At 43.8% G+C, this 23,631-nt stretch overlaps 1 protein-coding gene across 2 annotated transcripts in view; it reads right to left on the bottom strand.

The window, feature by feature from the left end:
* The window catches only part of LOC133638490 (transmembrane protein 132C-like), a 111,926-nt gene that overhangs the window by 43,834 nt on the left and 44,461 nt on the right, over nt 1–23,631 (bottom strand). For both annotated transcript variants that reach the window (XM_062031158.1, XM_062031159.1), the window contains exons 2-3: nt 22,857–23,000; nt 210–418 (exon numbers count right to left, since the gene is read on the bottom strand). In XM_062031158.1, the coding sequence (XP_061887142.1) occupies nt 210–418; nt 22,857–23,000 (353 nt within the window). The remainder of the gene's footprint in view (nt 1–209; nt 419–22,856; nt 23,001–23,631) is intronic.

The raw sequence follows: 23,631 nt of genomic DNA, 5'->3' as shown, positions 1-23,631 counted from the left end.
GTGAGAGCAATACCGACCCCCTCAGGCCATGACACAGGTGTCATTCAACTGGATGTAAGTCGATGTATCCCAAAAGTCATGAAAATATATAATGAAGGTTGAAAAGTTATTTAGTGCTGCTTTAACAATAAAATCAGTCTTTTAGCTATGCGCTTACTTTTGAACAAGCCTTGATTAAGAATGATGATCTCGGATTGTTTAGGTCTTACCTCTTTTTTCCCTTCATAATGGGGACCCTCCAGCCCCTAATTTGACTGAGTTCAGGGTCGGCCATGTCGATGAACAACGGGAGGCGTGGCATCCATACGCTCATCTCCAGCTGTGCACTCAGGAAGCTGTAAGTGAAGTTCAGCATCACGCTGCGCTTTCCTCTCGTCTCTTTTCCGTTCACATACACATAGTCACATCTCTCCGACACCTTGAAAGGAGCAAAGTTGGGAGAACGAGGGAAAAAATATGAATAAGAAGAACATGATTAAGTCGGAGTGCTTCACAAAGTGAAGCGTAAAGGCCAGTGCTGCTTTTCATTACCGTCTCAGTTTTGTGTGTAGTTACTATTTTTATATCGAACCTTTTGTTATTGATTCTTGCTTAGAAGTTCAGACCACGTTCAAGAACACATAGGAAATAGTCAGCTACTAGAGTGCCAGTAATAACCAGACACATACTCTATTAGCAGTGCACATCTGTCTGGCTGTTGCTAATATCCACTCAAAGTGTGTGTTGCCTTTACATATAAAGCACTAGTGTCCACACTTTTTCAGCAGGCGAGCTACTTTTCAAATGACCTCATCTTCGTGTGATAGATAGATAGATAGATAGATAGATAGATAGATAGATAGATAGATAGATAGATAGATAGATAGAGAATATGTTTATATACAGTCGCGCCCAAGACCCAACCCGTCAAAAGTGGTAAAGGAATGGCTAAATCAGGATAGAATTAAGGTTTTATAATGGCCTTCCAAAAGTCCTGACTTAAACGTGTGGACAATGCTGAAGAAACAAGTCCATGTCAGAAAATCAACACATTTAGCTGAATTGCACACATTTTGTCAAGAGGAGTGGTCAAAAATTCAACCAGAAAGTTTGTGGATGGCTACCAAAAGCGCCTTATTGCAGTGAAACTTGCCAAGGGACATGTAACCAAATATTAACATTGCTGTATGTATACTTTTGACCCAGCAGATTTGGTCACATTTTCAGTAGACCCATAATAAATTCATAAAATAACCAAACTTCATGAATGTTTTTTGTGACCAACAAGTATGTGCTCCAATCACTCTATCACAAAAAAATAAGAGTTGTAGAAATTATTGGAAACGCAAGACAGCCATGACATTATGTTCTTTACAAGTGTATGTTGTGTATATTTCCATACATCGTAAGTGTTTTCTGGATGACTCCTGCAATGTCCACGGTGAGACCCATAAGCTAAAATCCTCTGTTATCACTACACTGTGACTACACCAACCTTCAACCTCATCTAAAGAAGTAAGAAGTGCTTGGTTAACTTTTATGTTTGACTTGGGACGCGGAGCACAGCGAGACACGTAGCCAGACATGAGGCACAGAGCCTGGCTCAGAGCCCTGCCTTGGTTTGAGAGCAATATACAGAAAGATTTACCCAAAACTACATTAAATCATAGAAACAGTTCCTCCAGTTCATGACATGGTGGAGACACTGAATTCCAATAACAGCATATAGAAGATTTGTAATGATAGTTTAGCGATGTAGCAATGTAGCTTAAACGGATTACATGTAGATGAGTCTAAGAATCACTTCTACTCTCCACAATATTTAAGAGACCTTCAGAGGTGTCTTTAGTGGTTAGGAGTTGCCAGCAGGGGATGGCACTGAGGCGAGAGAGACGTGCGCGAACATATCTATACAATGTGACCTCGGAGTATGTTAAGGTAACGTGCGGAGTACCACAGGGTTTGGTTCTTGGCTCTGCACTCTTAAGCATCTACATGCTGCCGCTAGGTGATCTAATAATAATAATACCTGGGATTTATATAGCGCTTTTCTAAGTACCCAAAGTCGCTTTACATGTAGAACCCATCAGTCATTCACACCTGGTGGTGGTAAGCTACTTTCATAGCCACAGCTGCTCTGGGGTAGACTGACGGAAGCGTGGCTGCAATTTGCGCCAACGGCCCCTCCGACCACCACCTATCATTCATCATTCAATTCACCGGTGTGAGTGGCACCGGGGGCAAGGGTGAAGTGTCCCGCCCAAGGACACAACGGCAGCGATTTTTGGATGGTAAGAGGCGGGGAGCGAACCTGCAACCCTCAGGTTTCTGGCACGGTTGCTCTACCCACTACGCCATGCCGCCCCCATTCACAAATACGGTGTTAACTTTCACTGTGGAGTATATTGTGAATAAATTGAGAACAGGAAGTGAACAAACATTTTAGCAACTGCTATGTAGAGGAAAAGGGGTAGGATTGAATAAGCTTGGCTTCTTCCTACTCCTTTTCAAACATGTAGAATAGAGAAACTGGAAATTGTGATGCATCATGTTGTATGCATGGATGTTTGAAATAAACACAAACTCAACTCAACTCAACTCAACTCAACTGTTATGCTGATGACACCCAACTCTACATGCCCCTAAAGCTGACTAACAGGCCAGATTCTAGTCACCTGGAGGCGTGTCTAAATGAAATTAAACAATAATACGCAGTAATCAACAAATGAACTGCAACATTTTCACTAAATTGATCTCTTGAACTCCTGAAATCAAAACCCTTCAGCACAATTCAAATGTATTGAGATGCCGTATGTTTTGGTCTGTGACATGTTGCAATGACTGTAATCTAGTATTTGTGTAATGTGTCAGTATTCTCATGAACCTATTTACAGGCTTGATTATTTGTACACTATTCGTATGGTTGGGTTTATTTTTTTCTGTGAGCGTGTGTGTGTGTATTATCGTGAGAAATATGACTACAGTCCAGCACAGCAGATGGAGCTGAAAAAAATCCAGGCCTGTTTCTTCCCACTTGAAGAGAAAGCATATGTACAAGTTAAACTGGTGACTGTTCGGATGAATTTAAACAACGATCACAATACAAAATGTTATCAGATCTGCCTCCAACATGGAGACATACAGTACAACAATGTGAAGGCTCTGTGGTTCTCTTACAACACCGCAATCTCCTCATCAGACATTCTCTCCTCTGCCAAATCCGGAGAGTCAAATAATGTTCGACAATCTGGCCATGAAAGGTATTTAATAGTTCATTTCGAACAGTGCCAACATCACAGCGGTTGGCACATTTGGACAGCAATCACACATGTTTAGAACAAACGAGTGTTGACAAGACTGTCATCTGTCTGTGCTTCTTTGCATAAAACTTGGCATATTTACTCGGAAGATGTCAGAGCCGCCAACATCACTGAAGAACAAAACAGTTCAGTGTCTTCCTCCTCCTCACTCGTTCACACGCTACTGCTGAAAGCTTAAGATTCCAACAGGATGATTACAGTGCTAAAATCAAAATGACTGTGACATTTTGAACATTAGGAATATTTAAAAACTGCCACCAAATGTTACACTATATTCATGAGAATCAAAGTATTTATTGGACATCTTTTGAAATACAAAAAACAATGGCCTACTTGAATACTGTTGTCACATTTAACGAGTTAACTCATGTGATTAATCAAAAATAAATATCGCATTAATCATGTATACAGTGCATCCGTAAAGTATTCAGCGCTTCACTTTTTCCACATTGTATGTTACAGCCCTATTCCAAGACGTAATAGATTAATTTTTGTCCACAAAATTATGCACGAAATACCTCATGATGACATTGTGAAAACTTTTCTTTGAAAAAAATTACCAAATGTATTAAAAATGTAAAACTAAAAAAGCGCATGTACTTAAGTATTCACAGCCTTTGCTCAATACTTGGCGAAGTTGGTAGAGTGGCCGTGCCAGCAATCAGAGGGTTGCTGGTTACTGGGGTTCAATCCCCACCTACTACCATCCTAGTCACGTCCGTTGTGTCCTTGGGCAAGACACTTCACCCTTGCTCCTGATGGGTGCTGGTTAGCGCCTTGCATGGCAGCTCCTGCCATCAGTGTGTGAATGTGTGTGTGAATGGGTGAATGTGGAAATACTGTCAAAGCGCTTTGAGTACCTTGAAAGTAGAAAAGCGCTATACAAGTATAACCCATTTATTTATTTACTTTGTTGATGCACCTTTGGCAGCAATTACAGCCTCAAATATTTTTGAATACGACACCACAAGATTGGCGCAGCTATTTCTGGGCAGTTTTAGCACCTCTCAAGCTCCATCAAGTTGGATTAGGAGTGTTGGTGTTCATCCAGAATGTCTCTGTATATTGCTGCATTTATCTTTCCCTCTATCCCGACTAGTTTCCCAGTTCCTGCCACTGAAAACCATCCCCACAGCATGATGCTGCCACCACCATGCTTCACTGTAGGGATGGTATTGGCCTGGTAATGAGCGGTGCCTGGTTTCCTTCAAACATGATGCCTGGTATTCATGCCAAAGAATTCAATCATTGTCTCATCAGACCAGATAATTTAGTTTCACATGGCGGCAGAAAGCCGAAGAAAGCTTGGATGGATGGATGGATGGTCTGAGAATCTTTTAGGTGCATTTTGGCAACATTTTTACTGAGAAATGGCTACAGCGTGTGGCATCGTGATCAAAAAGACTTGAGGCTGTAATTGCTGCCAAAGGTGCATCAACAAAGTATTGAGCAAAGACTTTGAATACTTATTAAATGTGATTTTTTTAGTTGTAATAAGTTTGCAAAATTTTGGAAAAAAAAACAACCTTTTCACCTTATCATTATGGGGTATTGTCTGTAGAATTATGAGGACAAAAACAAATGTATTCTATTTTGGAATTAGCCTGTAATATAACACACTGTGGAACAAGGGGATGGGTCAAATGCAGAGGATAATTTCACCACACCTAGTGTGTTTGTGACTATCAGTGGTACTTTAACTTTAACTTTAAAAAGTGAAGCGCTGTGAACACTTTTGTAACAAACGCACCCAAGTTCTTCGGGTGTCGCTGCAACTACGCAAATTAAGGAGTCACGGGTGGGACCTGATATTCAGCTGGGAACGACTAAACCAATAAATAAACACAAAACATATATAACTTTTAGCCACAGCACGATCAGGCTTATATTTAAATATGCCACAAATTAATTCCTCATAACAAACATCTCCCCCCCTCCCGTCCATATAACCCGCCAACATACTTGCCAACCTTGAGACCTCCAAATTCGGGGGATTGAGGGCGGGGTTGAGGTGGGTTCCAAAACCAACCAATCAGCTCATTCAAACATCCCGCTTTTCTCAAAATTCCCAAATTTCCAGGAAGTCCCCATTGAAATGAATGGGACATTTTTCCAAGTTGCATAATTCCCACATTTTTCAACCTATTCAAACCATTCCAACATCAACACATTCCACTCATCCTGGACATTCAAACTAACACTTTCGCAAGTTCCAAACCAAATTACGGTTTTCCTGGAAATTCAAACTCTTCACCATTCAAACCATTCCAACATTCAAACCAATTCAGCATTTAAACAATTTCAACATTTAAACCATTTCTACATTCATCCTACATTCCATTAGGATTTCAGTTCAGCATTAAGCTTTTCAACCTTCAAACCATTTCAACATTCAAACTATTCTTACATTCAAACTATTCTTACATTCATACTACATTCTGTCAGCATTTCAGTTCAACTTCAGCATTGGGGCATTCCTTTAGGAATTGCCTCATCTAGTTAGATGTTGTAAAAGTAGTCAGTGACACTCCAGTTGTGTAATTATTAGCCTCAACCTGAATGAACAGAATGCTAATGTTAACAAGCTCACGCTAAAGCATATGTGTTTGTTGTCCGCGTGAGAGAAAAACGGACATTTATTATTTATACATTGTTAATCACAAATGAAATGGACCACAAGGAGCCGCCTCACCCTAGTTTATTCATCATTTACTGAGAGGACGACTTTCTGACTGTTGGACATTGTGGACAAAAGCCTGAATTTTTATTAACAATTTGGTACATTTTATTTTTTCAATCATATTGTTTTGTATATTATTGATTTATTTAGTTTTTAGTAAAATAACTTTGACCTAATATCGTTCGTTTATTTGCATGGTATCAGTGTAGAAATTAACTAAATCACCCCTCGAAATGTCATCAGCCTGATTTGTATAAACTACCCTAAACTGTGAAATGCGGTGAAAACACAAACCACACACTTCTACAGGAAGCTGTAGTTCCAGGAAAAGGGCCCCTTGTGGTTGTTTGTAGCCCTTATGGCCATACTTGCCAACCCTCCCGTTTTTAGCGGGACACTCCCGGTATTCAGCGCCTCTCCCGATAACCTCCCGGCAGAAATTTTCTCCCGACAAACTCCCGGTATTCAGCCGGAGCTGGAGGCCACGCCCCCTCCAGCTCAATGCGGACCTGAGTGGGGACAGCCTGTTCTCACGTCCGCTTTCCCACAATATAAACAGCTTGCCTGCCCAATGACGTCATAGCTGTAGAATGATCGAGGTCGAGTTCTTGGTTTCTTATGTGGGTTTATTGTTAGGCAGTTTCATTAACGTCCTCCCAGCGCGGTAACAACACACAACAACAGCAGTCACGTTTAGTCTACCGTAAAGCAGTTCTTCTGCCGTAAACAGCAATGTTGTGACACTGTTAAACAGGACAATACTGCCATCTACTGAATAGCCTCCAGAACACTGAAATTCAAGTATTTCTTTTATTTATACGTATAATAATATATATATATATATATATAAATATATATATATATATATATATATATATATATATATATATATATATATATATATATATAATATATATATATATATATATATATATATATATATATATATATATATATATATATATATATATATATATATATATATATATATGAATGAAATACTTGAGTTGGTGAATTCTAGCTTAGCCCCCCCCCCCCCCCCCCCCCCCAACCTCCCGGTATCGGAGGTCTCAAGGTTGGCAAGTTAGCTTATGGCCCAAGACAAGAAACTGTAACGGGATTGTCTGGAGCGGCGCTGTTTGTCGAGGACATGGAGCAACAGAAGAAGAATCTCCAAAAATGAGTAGAGTCTTTAATAACACCAGAAAAATATACTAGATTTGTTTCTATTTATTTTTAATAACGAAAAAGTAACACAAAGTCTCTAGAAACTTGAAAAACAATCTCACTAAGTACATTGTGCAATAAGCGCAACAATTGAAAAATAGAGCAAAACAGTGTAATTGTTACAGTTCAAACAGCTGCCGCCTCTCACTCTGCAGTGCGCTCCGCTGAGCGCGCCTTGGGACACGCCCAAGGGCGTTCCTCTCCTGCATCAGCCGCGCCTCCGCTCACTCTACAATCAACACACCTGACGCTGGTGAGATCCCTGACTTCATAAGCCAGCGCGACCTGCATTCCAGTGCCAGAACATAGCTCCTTGTACCAGTACAATAAACCTTACACGCCTATAGCTCCCTTTCCTATGTGCTTCCTCGCTCTTTGTGTTTCCGCTCCGTTGTGCTCATTGTGTCTTGTCCTGTGTTGTCATCCAGCAGCCATTCGTCATCCCCTGGTTTCGAGCTGTGTGTCTCGTCTCCCCGGATCCCCTCTGGACTTCTTGCTGCCTTCTCTGATCTCAAGTCAAGTCAAGTCAACTTTATTTATATAGCACATTTTCAACAACTTTTTAGATTGAACCAAAGTGCTTTACAGGTTAAAAAAGCATGGAGCAAACAAAAAACAACAACAACAAAAAAAACTAAGCAAAACAAAAAAAAACAAAAAAAAAACAAAAAAAAAAAACTCAACATCACGCCAGCCCCCGGACAACGACACCTCGCTCCAGCCCCTGACCACCTGCCTGTCCCCGGACCTCCGAGCCTGCCTTGCCCTTTCTGGACTTCCGCACCGATCTCAACACACACCTTCAACACCACCTCGCTATACGTAGTCACACTATATATATTTGGATTAGTCACACACTTCAGTTATATATAAACACGCTGCAAGCTCACGACGTCTCTGCCTCCGTGCCGTCTCCTTCTCCCTCTGTACCGTTACAGTAATATAAAAAATATACAACTTAAAAAGACTTTGTGACTTATTTTGGTGGCTACCATACATTATATTACTTTATTTGTTTTCAAGTAATAATCCCTCATTTTTAAGGTGTGGTGGCTTTTTTTTTTTTAGCCATGGCGGTCATACTTGCCAACACTCCCGATTTTCCCGGGAGATTCCCGAATTTCAGTGGCCCTCCTGATAATCTCCCGGGGCAACCATTCTCCCGAGTTTCTCCCAATTTTCCACCCGTACAACAATATTGGGGGCGTACGTTAAAGCCATTGCCTTTAGCATCCTCTACAACCTGTCGTTACGTCTGCTTTTCCTCAGTACAAACAGCGTGCCGGTCCAGTCACATAATATATGCAGCTTTTACACACACATAAGTGAATGCAATGCATACTTGATTAACAGCCGTACAGGTCACACTGAGGGTGACCGTATAAACAACTTTAACACTGTTACAAATACGCGCCACACTGTGAACCCACACCAAACAAGAATGACAAACACATTTCGCAAGAACATCCTCACCGTAACACAACATAAACACAACAGAACAAATACCCAGAACCCCTTGCAGCACTAACTCTTCCGAGACGCTACAATATACAGCCCCGCTACCACCAAACCCCCCCCCACCCCCCCATCTCCCGAATTCGGAGGTCTCAAGGTTGGCCAGTGTGATGGCGGTGTACCACAATCAATTACATTAAGGGGAAACTTGGACTACATTTAGACTTACGATGCTGTAAAATTGTCATAAAAATGCTCACATCTTTTTGTTGTATTCAGTGTTACTGATCCATGACCAGTAATATCAAGCCTACAGTACTTCCAAATTAATACGTGTGTGGCCAACTCAAAAAATATTACACACCCACTTCAAAGGACAACACAACAAATGGAAGCTGGCATGCACATACAATGCCAGTCCACAATATTAGGTAAACCTGCTATTTGTTAAGACATTTGTTTTTTTTATTATTCAATAATCATGTTTTCAACATCATGGATGAATAACTGGTAGAGTGCAATAAAAAAAAAGTGCTTGTTTGAAGACTTGCTTCACTGATCACCATTATCCCAAAATTGCGATCATAACTCATCCTCCTCCACTTTTTTCAAGCGCACCTCTCTGTCGCAGCTGCATCTCTCTTAAGAGCGTACTCACACTCATATTCACTCACACACATTTTTGCCGTGCTGTACTTGGGATCAGAGCCCTCAGAGTAGTCAAACGTGCCTAACCTTAGTTGTGAAGTGAGCCCAAGCATGGTGTGATGGGCCTCGTGTGATAACACTCGAAGTCACTGTGTATGTGAGAGTAAAAGTGGCAGGAAGAAAGTCTCTTGACTTACTTTGATTGATGTTGTTGTACCACAGGCCAGTTTGCATCTATAAACCTTTTGTCCATGAATATAAGACAACTCATCTTTTACTGACTGATTTCCGGTTTTAAAAAAATACCTACATTAGGGATTTAGGGCTGTATAAATAAACTTTGATTGATTGAGAGTACAGTGCTTTCAGACAAGAGGCTGTACCAAATGCGAAATGACACGTCATTATGATCTCTTGAAGAAACAATGCTTTTACTGAATTATGTGACTTCATTTTACCGTCAACGCTATGTGTTTCCATGGTACCGGCACAGAACTGTGACACACCATGCCACGCTACATTATAGGTGATTGTGGTCATTTTACTTTTAGGTCACTAAAACGGGAAACCAGGAGTTGCCATGGCGATGAAAGACCCAGTGTGACATGACTCTGCCAAGTGTAAATGAAAGTAATGAATGATCGACGTTAATGTTCAATTTGTTGCAGCTTTACCTATTTTTTTTCCTCAACTCTCAAGTTTGTCTCTGTCTTACTAATTATTCTTAAACATATATATAAACATATATATTTTTTTAGAAATAGCAACACAAAAAAAACACGTTAATTATATGCATTTGTTAAATTCCAGTTCAAAGTTGGCCATAAACAAAAGTCTAATTTACAGATTAAAGCAGAACTGTAAGAGAAGGAGCAGCACTTCACTTGGATAATAATGCATGTGAGAAGTCTGCTACTTCTGTCTGGTATGAGTGTGTGTGACACAGAAGCTTCATGACTGCAAGCAATTTTGTAACATTTTGCCTACCATCCACAATCCTTATGTAAGACAAGAACAAGAAGTTGTTTTCTTTTTTTTATACATTCTAACTCATAAATAAGGGCTAACAAAAGTCAGCTAACAATAGAGGACATGGTATTCACTCTATTTCGCCTATAAAGTGTTGTAAAACGATCCAAAGACCTCCATCAACGTTTTATATACATGCTCTAAGTATATACATTATTGTGTGTGTGTGCAGAAAACATCGCACAGGGCGATGTGATGCGTCTAGTGCAGTAGCCTTGGAGTAGTAGTACCTGTAGTTAGTGCATGCTGCATGCCGCTTTTGCTTGCTATGCTGCATGCTGCTTCTGCCTGATACTCATTGCTTTCAGCTAGTGCCGCCGGCTAGCCCTCTGTCTCAGAGGGCGAAAAGAGGAGCCGAGTGCATAAGCCTCCTCAGCCGGTACATAGCCTCTCCATTGTCAAGACTCGTACATGCCTCCTCGTGGCCACACACGGTAACTGGAACCTCGCGGTTCCAGGCTAAGTTGTACGGGATCTCGGAGCAGCAGGGGGCCCCAGAGACGGGGCATGCAGGCCCACCGGTGTGTGGACATGCCCTGGTGCCCAGTCAACCCCTGTCCCAGCTATGGGTAAATAACCCCAGCTATGGGCGAATAGTGAAAACCGCCTCAACGGTGGACCAGGCGGAAGATGGCGGCAGCGGAATGCACCACAACGGCTGGGAAGGCGGATGAAGGCTGCAGCAAAGACGGGTCCCCAGTCGTCTTGGTCTCCATGCCACTGGACCCTGGCCCGCTCAATGCCAAGGACTGTGTGGTGGCTGACCGTGCACCAGTCTCCCCACATTAAAAGATTCCACGCACAGGCGTCCTCCTACGGAGGACAGTCATACTCGTTTCGAGTGACCGCCGACGACGATACATTATGTCAGGGGTCACCAACCTTTTTGAAACCAAGAGCTACTTCTTGGGTACTGATTAATGCAAAGGTCTACCAGTTTGATACACACTTAAATAAATTGCCAGAAATAGCCAATTTGCTCAATTTACCTTTAACTCTATGTTATTATTAATAATTAATTATATTAATCTTTGTGGAAACACTGATCATCTTAATGATTTCTCACAATAAATATATATATAACCAGATAAATATCAATATGCAACACTTTATTTTTTATATTTTCTCTAAGTGCACATTTTTCAAATTGAACATTTTCAAATGATCACTTCTAAGACAGTCTTGTGAAATCAGAATATCCCATTTTAACTAGCTAGCTACTAACATTTTTTTTAACAAATCATGAATTACTTTGCACCATGTTTGTACAAATAATAACTCATGTAAAATACAAAAGTCAACTCTCAAATGTTTAAATAAATCATGTCACACTTTGAACTGGAAACCAAATCTGTTATCTGTTTCTTTGTCAGTTAGTGAAGACCAAGTCTTTAAAATATTTTCTTGGATTTTCAAATTCTATTTGAGTTTTGTCTCTCTTAGAATTAAAAATGTCGAGCAAAGCGAGGCCAGCTTGCTAGTAAATAAATACAATTTAAAAAATAGAGGCAGCTCACTGGTAAGTGCCGCTATTTGAGCTATTTTTAGACCAGGCTAGCGGGCTACTCATCTGGTCCTTACGGGCTACCTGGTGCCCGCGGGCACCGCGTTGGTGACCCCTGCATTATGTTAATGTAGTAAATGGCCCATTCATAATAACATTTAATATTTGCTTATTTGGGTAATTTTAAGCATACGGCAGAGCACTAATTTCACAGATGCATCACAACGTTTACTATTTCCTTCAACAACAACAACTATCCTATGCATTCATCGAGTTACAGAATCTGCTGACCATATGCGGGTACATAGACAACCTGTATTTTATAAAAATGTGTCCTTCAATCGGCGTTTAATACTTACCAATAATGAGGCAAGAAGCAATGATTTAAAGGGGAACTGCACTTTTTTTCACAATAATAATGAAAGACATGACCATACTTGCCAACCTTGAGACCTCCAAATTCGGGAGATTTGGGGGGGCGGAAGGTTAAGGGGGAGGAGTATATTTATAGCTAGAATTCACTGAAATTCAAGTATTTCTTATATAAATATATATATATATATATATATATATATATATATATATATATATATATATATATATATATATATATATATATATATATATATATATATATATATATATATATATATATATATATATATGTATATATACATATAAATCAAATAAATACTTGAATTTCAGTGTTCATTTATTTACACATATACACACATAATACTCCTCTCGGAGTCCTCTCTACTCATTGTTGTATTTGAAAGTGCAATGCTTTGCAGCCAGTAGCACAGCCTTTGAAGGAGCATAGGTATGTGCAGTGTAATATTCTGGGTTGGGGTCAATAACCAGGGGAAGGGGATGAAGTTACGTCTCTTTACTTCATACAAAAATGTAATTCACTTCAGAACCGACTCCCACACTTGCCGTCAGGATGCGCAATACAACGTAAACCGTTGGCCAACCAAAAAGTAACCACAGAACACGATAGTGTGCTGTGGTTACTTTTTAAACCGTTGGCCCAACGGTTTACGTTGTATTGCGCACCCTGACGGCAAGTGTAGCAGTCGGTTCTGAAGTATGAAGTAAAGAGCGGACGTGACGGCAGGCTGTCCTCACTCAGGTCCGCACGGACCTGGAGGGGGCGTGCCTTAAGTCCGGCTGGAAATGGGGAGAAATTCGGGAGAATGGTTGTCTCGAGAGATTTTCGGAAGAGGCACTGAAATTCGGGAGTCTCCCGGAAAATTCGGGAGAGTTGGCAAGTATGGACATGACAACGGATGGATTTTTTTTAATGCATTCTAAATATTAAAGGCCTACTGAAATTGATTTTTTTATTTAAACGGGGATAGCAGATCCATTCTATGTGTCATACTTGATCATTTCGCGATATTGCCATATTTTTCTGAAAGGATTTAGTATAGAACAATGACGATAAAGATCGCAACTTTTGGTCTCTGATAAAAAAAGCCTTGCCCCTACCGGAAGTAGCGTGACGTAGTCAATTGAACAGCTCCTCACATTTTCCTATTGTTTTCAACGCAGCTTGAGCGATTCGGACCGAGAAAGCGACGATTACCCCATTAATTTGAGTGAGGATGAAAGATTCGTGGATGATGAACGTTAGAGTGAATGACTAGAATGCAGTGCAAGACATATCTTTTTTCGCTCTGACTGTACTTTAGGTACAAGCTGGCTCATTGGATTCCACACTCTCTCCTTTTTCTATTGTGGATCACGGATTTTAATTTTAAACCACCTCGGATACTATATCCTCTTGAAAATTAGAGTCGAGAACGCGAAATGGACATTCACAGTGACTTTTATCTCCACGACAATACATCGACGAAACACTTTAGCTACGGAGCTAATGTGATAGCATCGTGCTTAACTGCATATAGAAACAAAATAAATACATCTCTGACTGGAAGGATAGACAGAAGATCAACAATACTATTAAACCAGGGACATGTAAATACACGGTTAATGCTTTCCAGCCTGGCGAAGGTTAACAATGCTGTTGCTAACGACGCCATTGAAGCTAACTTAGCAACCGTACCTCACAGAGCTATGCTAAAAACATTAGCTATCCACCTACGCCAGCCAGCCCTCATCTGCTCATCAACACCCGTGCTCACCTGCGTTCCAGCGATCGACGGTGCGACGAAGGACTTCACCCGATCACAGATGCGGTCGGCGAGACGGAGGAAGTTAAGGTGAGTTCGCCGGCTAACGCGTCTGCTATCCATCTCTGTCTTCCTGGTTGTGTTGCTGTAGTGCGCCGCTAATACACCGATCCCACCTACAACTTTCTTCTTTGCAGTCTCCATTGTACATTAAACAAATTGCACAAGATTCACCAACACAGATGTCCAGAATACTGTGGAATTATGAGATGAAAACAGAGCTGTTTTGTATTGGATTCAATGGGGTACCTATACTTCTGTTTCACTGGCTACGTCACGCGCATACGTCATCATCCAAAGGCGTTTTCAACCGGAAGTTTAGCGGGAAATTTAAAATTGCACTTTATAAGTTAACCCGGCCGTATTGGCATGTGTTGCAATGCTAAGATTTCATCATTGATATATAAACTATCAGACTGTGTGGTCGGTAGTAGTGGGTTTCAGTAGGACTTTAAATAAACGTAAATAAAAGTCTGCTTACAGTAGAGCCAATGGGAGCGCCACTATTCCGCCCATAAAATCCGATAAATAACCATTGAAAAAGCGCCAACAACACTCAATCTATATTTCGTGACTTGAATATTAACCAAATATTAGTGATATTATTATTATAAGTGATAACGCAGACAAACTCGTTAGAGTGGCGCTGTGATCACTTCCGGGTGTGCCTATGTTTACATCGTTGAGTGGTCTGCTGCTCCTCGCTTCCTTGCTCCCTGGAAGTTTATTGTAGATCATAAATCATGCCTCTCACCTGAAAAATAGATGGCTGAGAATATAATCTGACAAGTTGGGACACTTTGACAGCCGTTTCGGGCCTGGAACTGGCGAGGACGACACAAAAATCACTTAACTATTCCGGAAGACTCAATGACACCGTAAAATCCGGACAAAAAGTTTCTACTTTTTTCCTACACTTTGAACCTTGCGACTTATAAAACGGTGCAGCTAATTTATGGGTTTTTTTTCACTGATGTGTTAAATGCTTTTCATTAAACCCAAGCAGAAACACTGGAATGGTGTGTAATTGTTTGTGCTATGGCACCATCTTTTGGATGAGTTCGCTCACTGCAGGTGGTGCAGGTTGAAATTGTACTTCCTGTTTTAATGCCAGCAACTGGAAGTAAAAACATCTATAGGTGCTAAACCATCCCATGTGTGATGTCTGTAAGTGTTTCAAGCATATTTGTTCATGCTATCGTAATGTATGAAACTAGCATCGTTAGCAGTAGCTAATATGCTAACACGTCTACGAGTGTCTCTGTTAGTATTATTATTTTACAACTTGCATTTTTTTTGTATTGTTTTAGTTTTACAAATTCCTCAGCAAAATCACCAAAGTGTCACCGTAGAGTTTTATGAATGTGCCTGTTACTACCTTATTTTTCAGGCCATTGAGCGCACCGAATTATAAGGCGCACTGCCGATGAGTGGGTCTCTTAGGTCTATTTTCATACAGAAGGCGCACCGGAATACAAGGCGCATTAAAGGGGTCATATTATGATTTGTTTCTAAATTTGGTCTACGTAACATGTAATGGTGGTTCTTTGGTCAACATGTTGCATAGATTATGCTTTACAGACCATCTTTCTGACAATCATTATTGGATGCGCCGTTTTGTGGGCGGTCTTATTTACGTGGCTCATCTTCGACCGCAGCTTCATTCTCCAGACCAGTGATGGCCAGCGCAGCAGGCTCAGGAGGCTGAGAAACGGGGTCCCACAAGGGTCTGTCCTCTCACCGATGCTCTTCAACATCTACATCTTTGACCTACCGGTGACGACATCTAGAAGGTATGGATACGCGGATGACCTAGCCATCATGCTACACCGGCCCACATGGAAGGCGGTTGAAGAAGGTCTCAATCAGGACATGGACGTCCTGGCTGCCTACCTTCGAAGCTGGCGACTGCAGCTCAGTAAGGGAAAGACTGTATCAGCAGCATTCCACCTCTGCAACAGGGAAGCAAGAAGGGAGCTGGAGATCTTAGTCGACAACAAACCCCTGGAGTTCCAGCAGGCCCCAAAGTACCTGGGCGTACGCTTGGACAGGACACTGTCCTACAAACAACATTTGGATGAAGTGAGGGCTAAAGTAACAGCAAGGGTCTCACTCATCCGGCGCCTAGCTGGTACAACCTGGGGGGCCTCGGCCAAGGTACTACGTATCTCCACACAAGCCCTCGTATTCTCTGCAGCTGAGTACTGTGCCCCAACCTGGTATAGAAGCCCACATGCCAAGAAGGTCGATACGGCCATCAACAATGCCCTCCGGATCATAAGTGGCTGCCTGAAACCCACCCCCGTGTTCTACCTGCCAGTCCTAGCAGGGATAGCGCCAGCCGGCCTACGGCGAGAGGCCGCTACCCTCGCCCTGGCAAGGAAAGCCCAGGAACACAGCTGGCACCTCCTCCATGAAACCACCACCATGGCAACACCTCCAAGCAGACTCAAGTCCCGCCACCCATACAATCAGGCCGCACAAGAGATGCTTATTTCCATCCCGGAGGATCTGACAACCAAAGCCTGGCTGGCAGCGGAATGGAAGCAGGAGTGGGAGTCAGCAGGACAGACACGCCTACACCATTACATCCAGGATCCTGTAGGTGGCGTGGAGGGAGAAGATCTACCTCGCCGGCAATGGACCCTCCTGAACCGCCTTCGCACAGGGGTTGGTTGCTTCAAAGCGTCCATGAAGAAGTGGGGCCTAACAGACAGTGCAGCGTGTGAGTGCGGGGAGCCTGAGCAGACTCCCCACCACATCATCACCACCTGTCACCGGCATAGACCACCTTCAGAGGAGGGCCTCTTCCAAGTGGGACCTGAGACGAGGGAGTGGCTACACGACACGAAGATGGACATATGAAGACGATACACGAAAGAGAGAGAGATCTTCGACAGCGTCTTCCCCCCATAACCTTTGTTGTAGCGGTGTAGCGTGCAAGGACGGGAGTCGAAGAAAGATGGAGCTAATTGTTTTACTGACATTCAGACTTTACTTAAGTCAACAATGGAGCAGCATCTCCTCATCCATGGCTTTATAGTGCGACAACGGCAGAAATGTGTCCCGTAAAAAAACATCCAACCGGAAATCTTTAATAACTAAAGTTCTGTAGGTGAATTATGTAAACTCACTACACCGGTAGTTTTTAGCGCTTTCATAGCGTCTACTGACAGATATAAGTTAGAACATTACGCTACTTTATATTAGAAATGGGAACAATGGCGGATGAATGCCCCATAACAAGAAGATACAGAAAAAGAAGGAGCTGATCGACTATGGCATTGACACAATATACAAAGGCAGACACGCGCACATTTTCAGGACTTATGCAGATCCCAAATACACATCAGCAGGTACCAGAAGGTAAGAAAAGTTGGTTTTGCGTAAATCGCCACATGGGTGCCATTTTGCGTTCCTTATACACACACCATAATAATACCCGAATGTTGAAGCATAGTACGTCTGACTACGGTCCCCGTAATGCGCCGACAATCCATCAAGCTGTGCGGTTTTCCATCTTACCAAAGTTGTACTAAAACATTTTGACAGATTTTTGAGCGCTGTGTGTAATGTTCTATATTCTCAATGGAACATTTAACGTTTCGGTGTTGTTTACTAGCGTGATATTGCAATCTATATATATATATTTGATGTGTAACTGCTATCTACTGGTCACGTCATGTACCAGATAAAATACCTTCGAGGTCGGTTAGCACAACCAAAATTATTCTGTACATTAGGCGTACTGGGCTACAAGGCGCACTGTCGATTTTTGAGAAAATGAAAGGATTTTAAGTGGGTGTTATAGTCCGAAAAATACGGTACATTATATTTATACTTACAGTGTGTATATAAAATGTTGATGGAGGTGTTTGGATGTTTTTAGAGCGCGAAATAGAGTGACTTCCATTACTTCCATTTTTCACAGATTTTTCACTGATTCAAGTTTTTTTCACAATTTAGAATGCAAAAAGAAAAAAAGGGTGTTGTTGTGCTCGTAGCGTGAAAGATAAACAACTTGACGTATAGTTGACACACAAAAACGTGTGCGTCGTTTATTTATCAAAGCACAAGCCAGAATGAACGCTCATCACAAAACACTCAAATATCGCGGGGACAACAAACCCCCACCTTTGTGAGAATCTACTGACGGCCACTTAAAGGGGCCGCGCCGAATTACTCGCTCTTAACAACTCACAAAGAACAACATTGTCATGTGCACAATAGAACAGTACAGTGAATGATGATGACAAAGATAAATAACAGGTGTGGTGAATTATGTCCTTAAATCAACCGCTACACACGTCCCCCCAGAATTCGCCATCACGAAGAAAAACAAACTGTCAATGGACAGGGGCACGGACGGGCCAACCAGACCGGGTGCGCCGTACTGGTACTAACGCCGGGGAGTCAACAGGGGGGACCGGAAGGGTATCTGTACTGTCTAAGGTCCCGGGGGTCTGTGTAGAACATCATCATGGGGCCTAGGTAGAGCGGGCGGACGACCCCGGCGCGGGGGTACGGCCGTGGTAACCGGCTGACTAAGATCCAAGTGGGCCGCTTTCAGCCGGTCCACCGTGATCTTTTCAGACCGACCCCCGATGTCCAATAGAAAATGCTTGTCTCCGCTCTCTAGGACGCGAAATGGCCCATCGCAAGGAGGCTGAAGGGGGCCGCGGTGGGCGTCGTGGCGGACAAAAACAAACGCAGCTCCCCTTAAGGAAGCGGGAACATGAGACGGCGTAAGGCCGTGTTGAGAAGTGGGGATGGGAGCAAAACCCTTGGCGGCATCGAGGAGAGCGGACCAAGGTGCCGTCGTGCTAGGAATAAAGTCACCTGGCACTCGCAGGGGCTGGCCATAAACCAAGTCTTCCTTGGGGGCAGTCCGAAGCCCCAGCATCACCCAAGGGAGCTTGTCTACCCAAGCGCTGTCCTTCAGGGACGCCCTGAGCGCTGCCTTCATGGACCTGTGAAATCGCTCACACATACCATTGGCCTGCGGGTGATACGCCGTCGTGTGGTGGAGTTTCACACCCAAGCTCTCGGCCACAGCGGCCCAGAGCTCGGAAGTGAACTGAGAGCCCCGGTCAGATGATATGTCCGATGGGGTACCGAAACGGGCAACCCACGTACCAATGAATGCGTCCGCCACCCGGACGTCAGAGGTACTGCCTCTGGCCAGGGGGTGGTCCTGCCGACCATCGTGAGGAGGTATGTGCAGCCGCGTGAGGATGGGAGAGGTCCGACCAGGTCCACATTGACATGGTCAAAACGGCGCTCCGGAACCGTAAACGGTGCCAGTGGGGCCCGCGTGTGGCAGTGCACCTTTGAGCGCTGGCATGCCACACATGTGGAAACCCAGTCCCTAACGTCTTTTTTCAGTCCACGCCAGACAAATTTTGCAGCCACCAGCCGCTGGGAAGGTTTCCTCCCAGGGTGGGAAAGGCCATGGATGGAGTCGAACACGCGCCGCCTCCAAATGGCGGGCACGAGGGGCCGCGGCCGACCGGTAGCGACGTCACAAAGAAGTGTAACCCCTGTGTCCCCAAATGGGACCTCAGGCAACCGTAGCCCTGTGGCCGCAGCCTTCAGAGCTTGGATGTCCGGGTCGTCGGCCTGGTCAACTGCCATTTGTGCAAAATCGAGCCCCACATGGACAGCGCTCTCGACGGCTCGGGAAAGGCAATCAGCAACGACATTGCTCTAACCAGCAAGGTGCTGGATGTCCGTCGTGAACTCTGAGACGTAGGAGATGTGCCTCTGTTGCCGAGCCGACCACGGTTCAGCCGTCTTGGCCATCGCGAAAGTGAGGGGTTTGTGGTCCACAAAAGCTGTGAAAGGCCGGCCTTCAAGCAACGAACGGAAATGGCGTATGGCCAGATAGAGGCCAAGGAGCTCACGGTCAAATGTGCTATATTTCCGCTCGCAGGGGCGCAACTGCCTGCTAAAGAAAGCCAAAGGTTGCCAAGTGCCACCCGCCCACTGTTCATGCACTGCACCTACAGCATAGTCTGACGCGTCCGTGGTGATTGCAATAGGAGCATCGGGTAATGGATGTGCCAGCAGGGTAGCGTTAGCGAGAGCAGACTTGACCCCCACAAAAGCGCTGTGCCGCGCGTCAGACCAGTCCACCATTTGCTTGGGAGCAGCTCCTTTAAGAGCATCATACAGCGGCCGCATGATGTCAGCTGCCCGGGGAATGAAACGATGGTAAAAAATTACCATGCCAAGGAACTCCTGAAGAGCCTTAACCGTGAGTGGGCGGGGGAAGTTTGCGATGGCAGCAACCTTCGTTGGGAGGGGAACTGCCCCGCACTCCGTGACACGATGTCCGAGGAAGTCGATTACAGACAACCCGAACTGGCACTTAGCTGGGTTAACAATGAGACCGTGTTGGCTAAGGCGCTGAAAAAGGGACCTGAGGTGGGTCACATGCTCGGCCTGAGAGGTGCTCGCGACCAGGATATCGTCCAAATAGACAAACAGAAACGGCAAATCACGTAAAACAGAGTCCATCAACCGCTGGGAAGTCTGTGCTGCACTCTTAAGGCCAAAAGGCATACGTAAAAATTCAAACAGTCCAAATGGGGTGATGACCGCTGTTTTCGGGATGTCAGAGGGGTGGACCGGCACTTGATGATAGCCCCGGACGAGATCTACCTTAGAAAACACAGTTTTCCCAGCGAGGTGGGCGGAAAAGTCTTGTATGTGGGGTACCGGATAACGGTCCGGGGTAGTCGCCTCGTTGAGTCTGCGGTAATCACCGCATGGCCGCCAACCACCTCCGGGTTTCTCCACCATGTGGAGGGGCGACGCCCACGGGCTGTCTGAGCGGCGAATGATCCCGAGGCGTTCCATGGTCTCAAATTCAGCTTTAGCGATGGAGAGCTTAGCAGGGTCCAGGCGCCGGGCTCGTGCGTGCACACGGGGGCCCGTGGTGGCAATGTGGTGTTCCACACCATGCTTGGCGGTAGATGACGAGAACGTGGGCTGCGCCAGGGTCGGGAACTCAGCGAGGAGGCGCAGAAAAACGTCTGCGGTGGGTAGCATGCTGGAAAGCCTGATGGAGTCCGTCGCACTGAGACTGCACTTGTACGAGCAGAACGTAATCGCATCCACCAAACGCCTGTTTTTTACATCCACAAGGAGGCCGAAAGCACAGAGAAAATCTGCACAGATGAGCGGCACCGTCACTTTAGCAGTCACAAAGTTCCAACTGAAACGCTGTCCACCAAAACACAGTTCCACGTACCGTATTCCATAAGTGCGGATAGGGCTGCCATTGGCCGCTTCCATGGGGGGGCCATGTGACTCAGACAGCATGTCCAACCTTGATGCTGGCAGGACGCTCCTCTGCGCGCCGGTGTCACACAGGAACCGTCGTCCAGAGAGGGAGTCCTGAATGAAGAGCAGCCTGCCAGTACTGCCGACGCTCATGGCCACTGCTGAGCGCCGGCCCCGGCGTTTCCCGGCGGCGGTCCACGAAAACTGCACGGGGGACGGCACCACCTAGCTTTGGTCCTGAACTTTGCGTGGAAAAAACATAGTCCAGAATCCGGTTGCCGCCTGGGGGGCGCAGCAGCAGCAGCAGCGAGAGTGGAAGAATCTGCCAAGGGTCCTTCTGTCTCAGCCGGAAGAAATGCAGCCACATAGGCCGGTTGGGAAGCTAAAAAAAACTTATCAGCTTCAGCAGCTAGTTCGCGGCAGTCCAAAATGGTGGTGTTGGCTAAAGCAGCCCGCACCTGAGTAGGCAGGAGTCTCAGGAAAAACTGCACGAAGAAGAATCCAGGTCTGTGCTCACCTAAGAGTCCTAGCATGTTGTTCATTAGTTCAGAGGGCTTGCAATCGCCAAGCCCCTGCAACGAAAAAAGGCGGTTAGCTCGCTCCGCGTCGGAAAGATGAAATGTCTGTAAGAGGTGAGCCTTCAACGTGAGGTTCTTGTTCCTCTCCGGTGGGTGCGTAAGGGCGTTAACCACTCTGGTCGCCGTCGTGCTGCCGAGGGAGGACACGACATAATAAAACTTAGTGTCGTCCTCGGTGATACCACGCAGGGCAAACTGTGCCTCCGCCTGGGCAAACCATGCGGTCGCAGAAGTTTCCCAGAACTCGGGCAGCTTTAGAGAAACCGCATTCGCCGTCATGGTCGATAAGAATCACTGAATCCGTTCAGTGAAGCGTCGGGGTCACCAGTGGTGTGCTCGTAGCGTGAAAGATAAACAACTTGACGTATCGTTGACACACAAAAACGTGTGCGTCGTTTATTTATCAAAGCACAAGCCAGAATGAACGCTCATCACAAAACACTCAAATATCGCGGGAACAACAAACCCCCACCTTTGTGAGAATCTACTGACGGCCACTTAAAGGGGCCGCACCGAATTACTCGCTCTTAACAACTCACAAAGAACAACATTGTCATGTGCACAATAGAACAGTACGGTGAATGATGATGACAAAGATAAATAACAGGTGTGGTGAATTATGTCCTTAAATCAACCGCTACAGTGGTTTTGTTATACATAGGGATTGTGAGTGAAAAAAGTGCAGTTAGCCTTTAAAAAGAACAACAATGTAAACCATGTCACAAAACCTTGATTAGACGCAAATCTTATTTTAATTTTTTTTTACAACCAAACATGTTCATTTCTTTCTTATAAGTTTGTATGGTGTCTCCAAAGCCTGGATATACTTACCTAATTTGAGTTGTATTTACTTTTTTGGTACAGCGGCTAACTTCTCATTTTACTTCAGTAAATGTCATAATGTTAGCTCAAATACACCACTGAAAGAATTCAGACCTGTTTCGTACTCACCTTAATAACCAGCTCATCTGTTGACCTGCATTCCACCGACTCGGTCACATCAGAGACCGTCCCGTCTGTTCCCACAGTGACGACCTTTACAGGCACAGCGACTGTACGTCCAGTGAGGACAGCTGTATTAAGGATCTCTGTGTCCTACAAAGGAAACATTGAGAAAAAATACTATTATTGTTCATCTCAACACACAATGACACAGCACTGCCGAATTTTAAAGAGCCAATTAAATGTGTACATTTTAAGAAGCAAAACTGCAGCACAAATGTGGTTAGCATGTCTGCCGCACAGCTTGGTGGTTCTGGTTTCGAATGTCAGCTAGAACCTTTATTCGTGGCATGTTCTTCCCATGCTTATATGGGTTCACACGGGTGTTCCATAGTCCAGGAAAATGGATGTAAGATTAAAGACTGTCCCCAAAATTCTACGGCCCACGGGCTGGATCCGGCCCGTCAGCATCCACAATCTTTATGTATGTATATATATATATATATATATATATATATATATATATATATATATATATATATATATATATATATATATATATATATATATATATGTATATATAATGTATATATAATGTGTATATATATATATATATATATATATATATATATATATATATATATATATATATATATATATATATATATATATATATATATATATATATATATATATATATATATATATATGTATATATATGTATATACATGTATATATATATGTATATATATGTATATATATATATATATGTATATATATATAT

Source organism: Entelurus aequoreus, linkage group LG21 (assembly GCF_033978785.1).
Source record: "Entelurus aequoreus isolate RoL-2023_Sb linkage group LG21, RoL_Eaeq_v1.1, whole genome shotgun sequence".
Classification (NCBI taxonomy): Eukaryota; Metazoa; Chordata; class Actinopteri; order Syngnathiformes; family Syngnathidae; genus Entelurus; species Entelurus aequoreus.
Note: the sequence above shows the minus strand (reverse complement) of the source record. Positions and strands in the feature narration are given on the sequence as shown.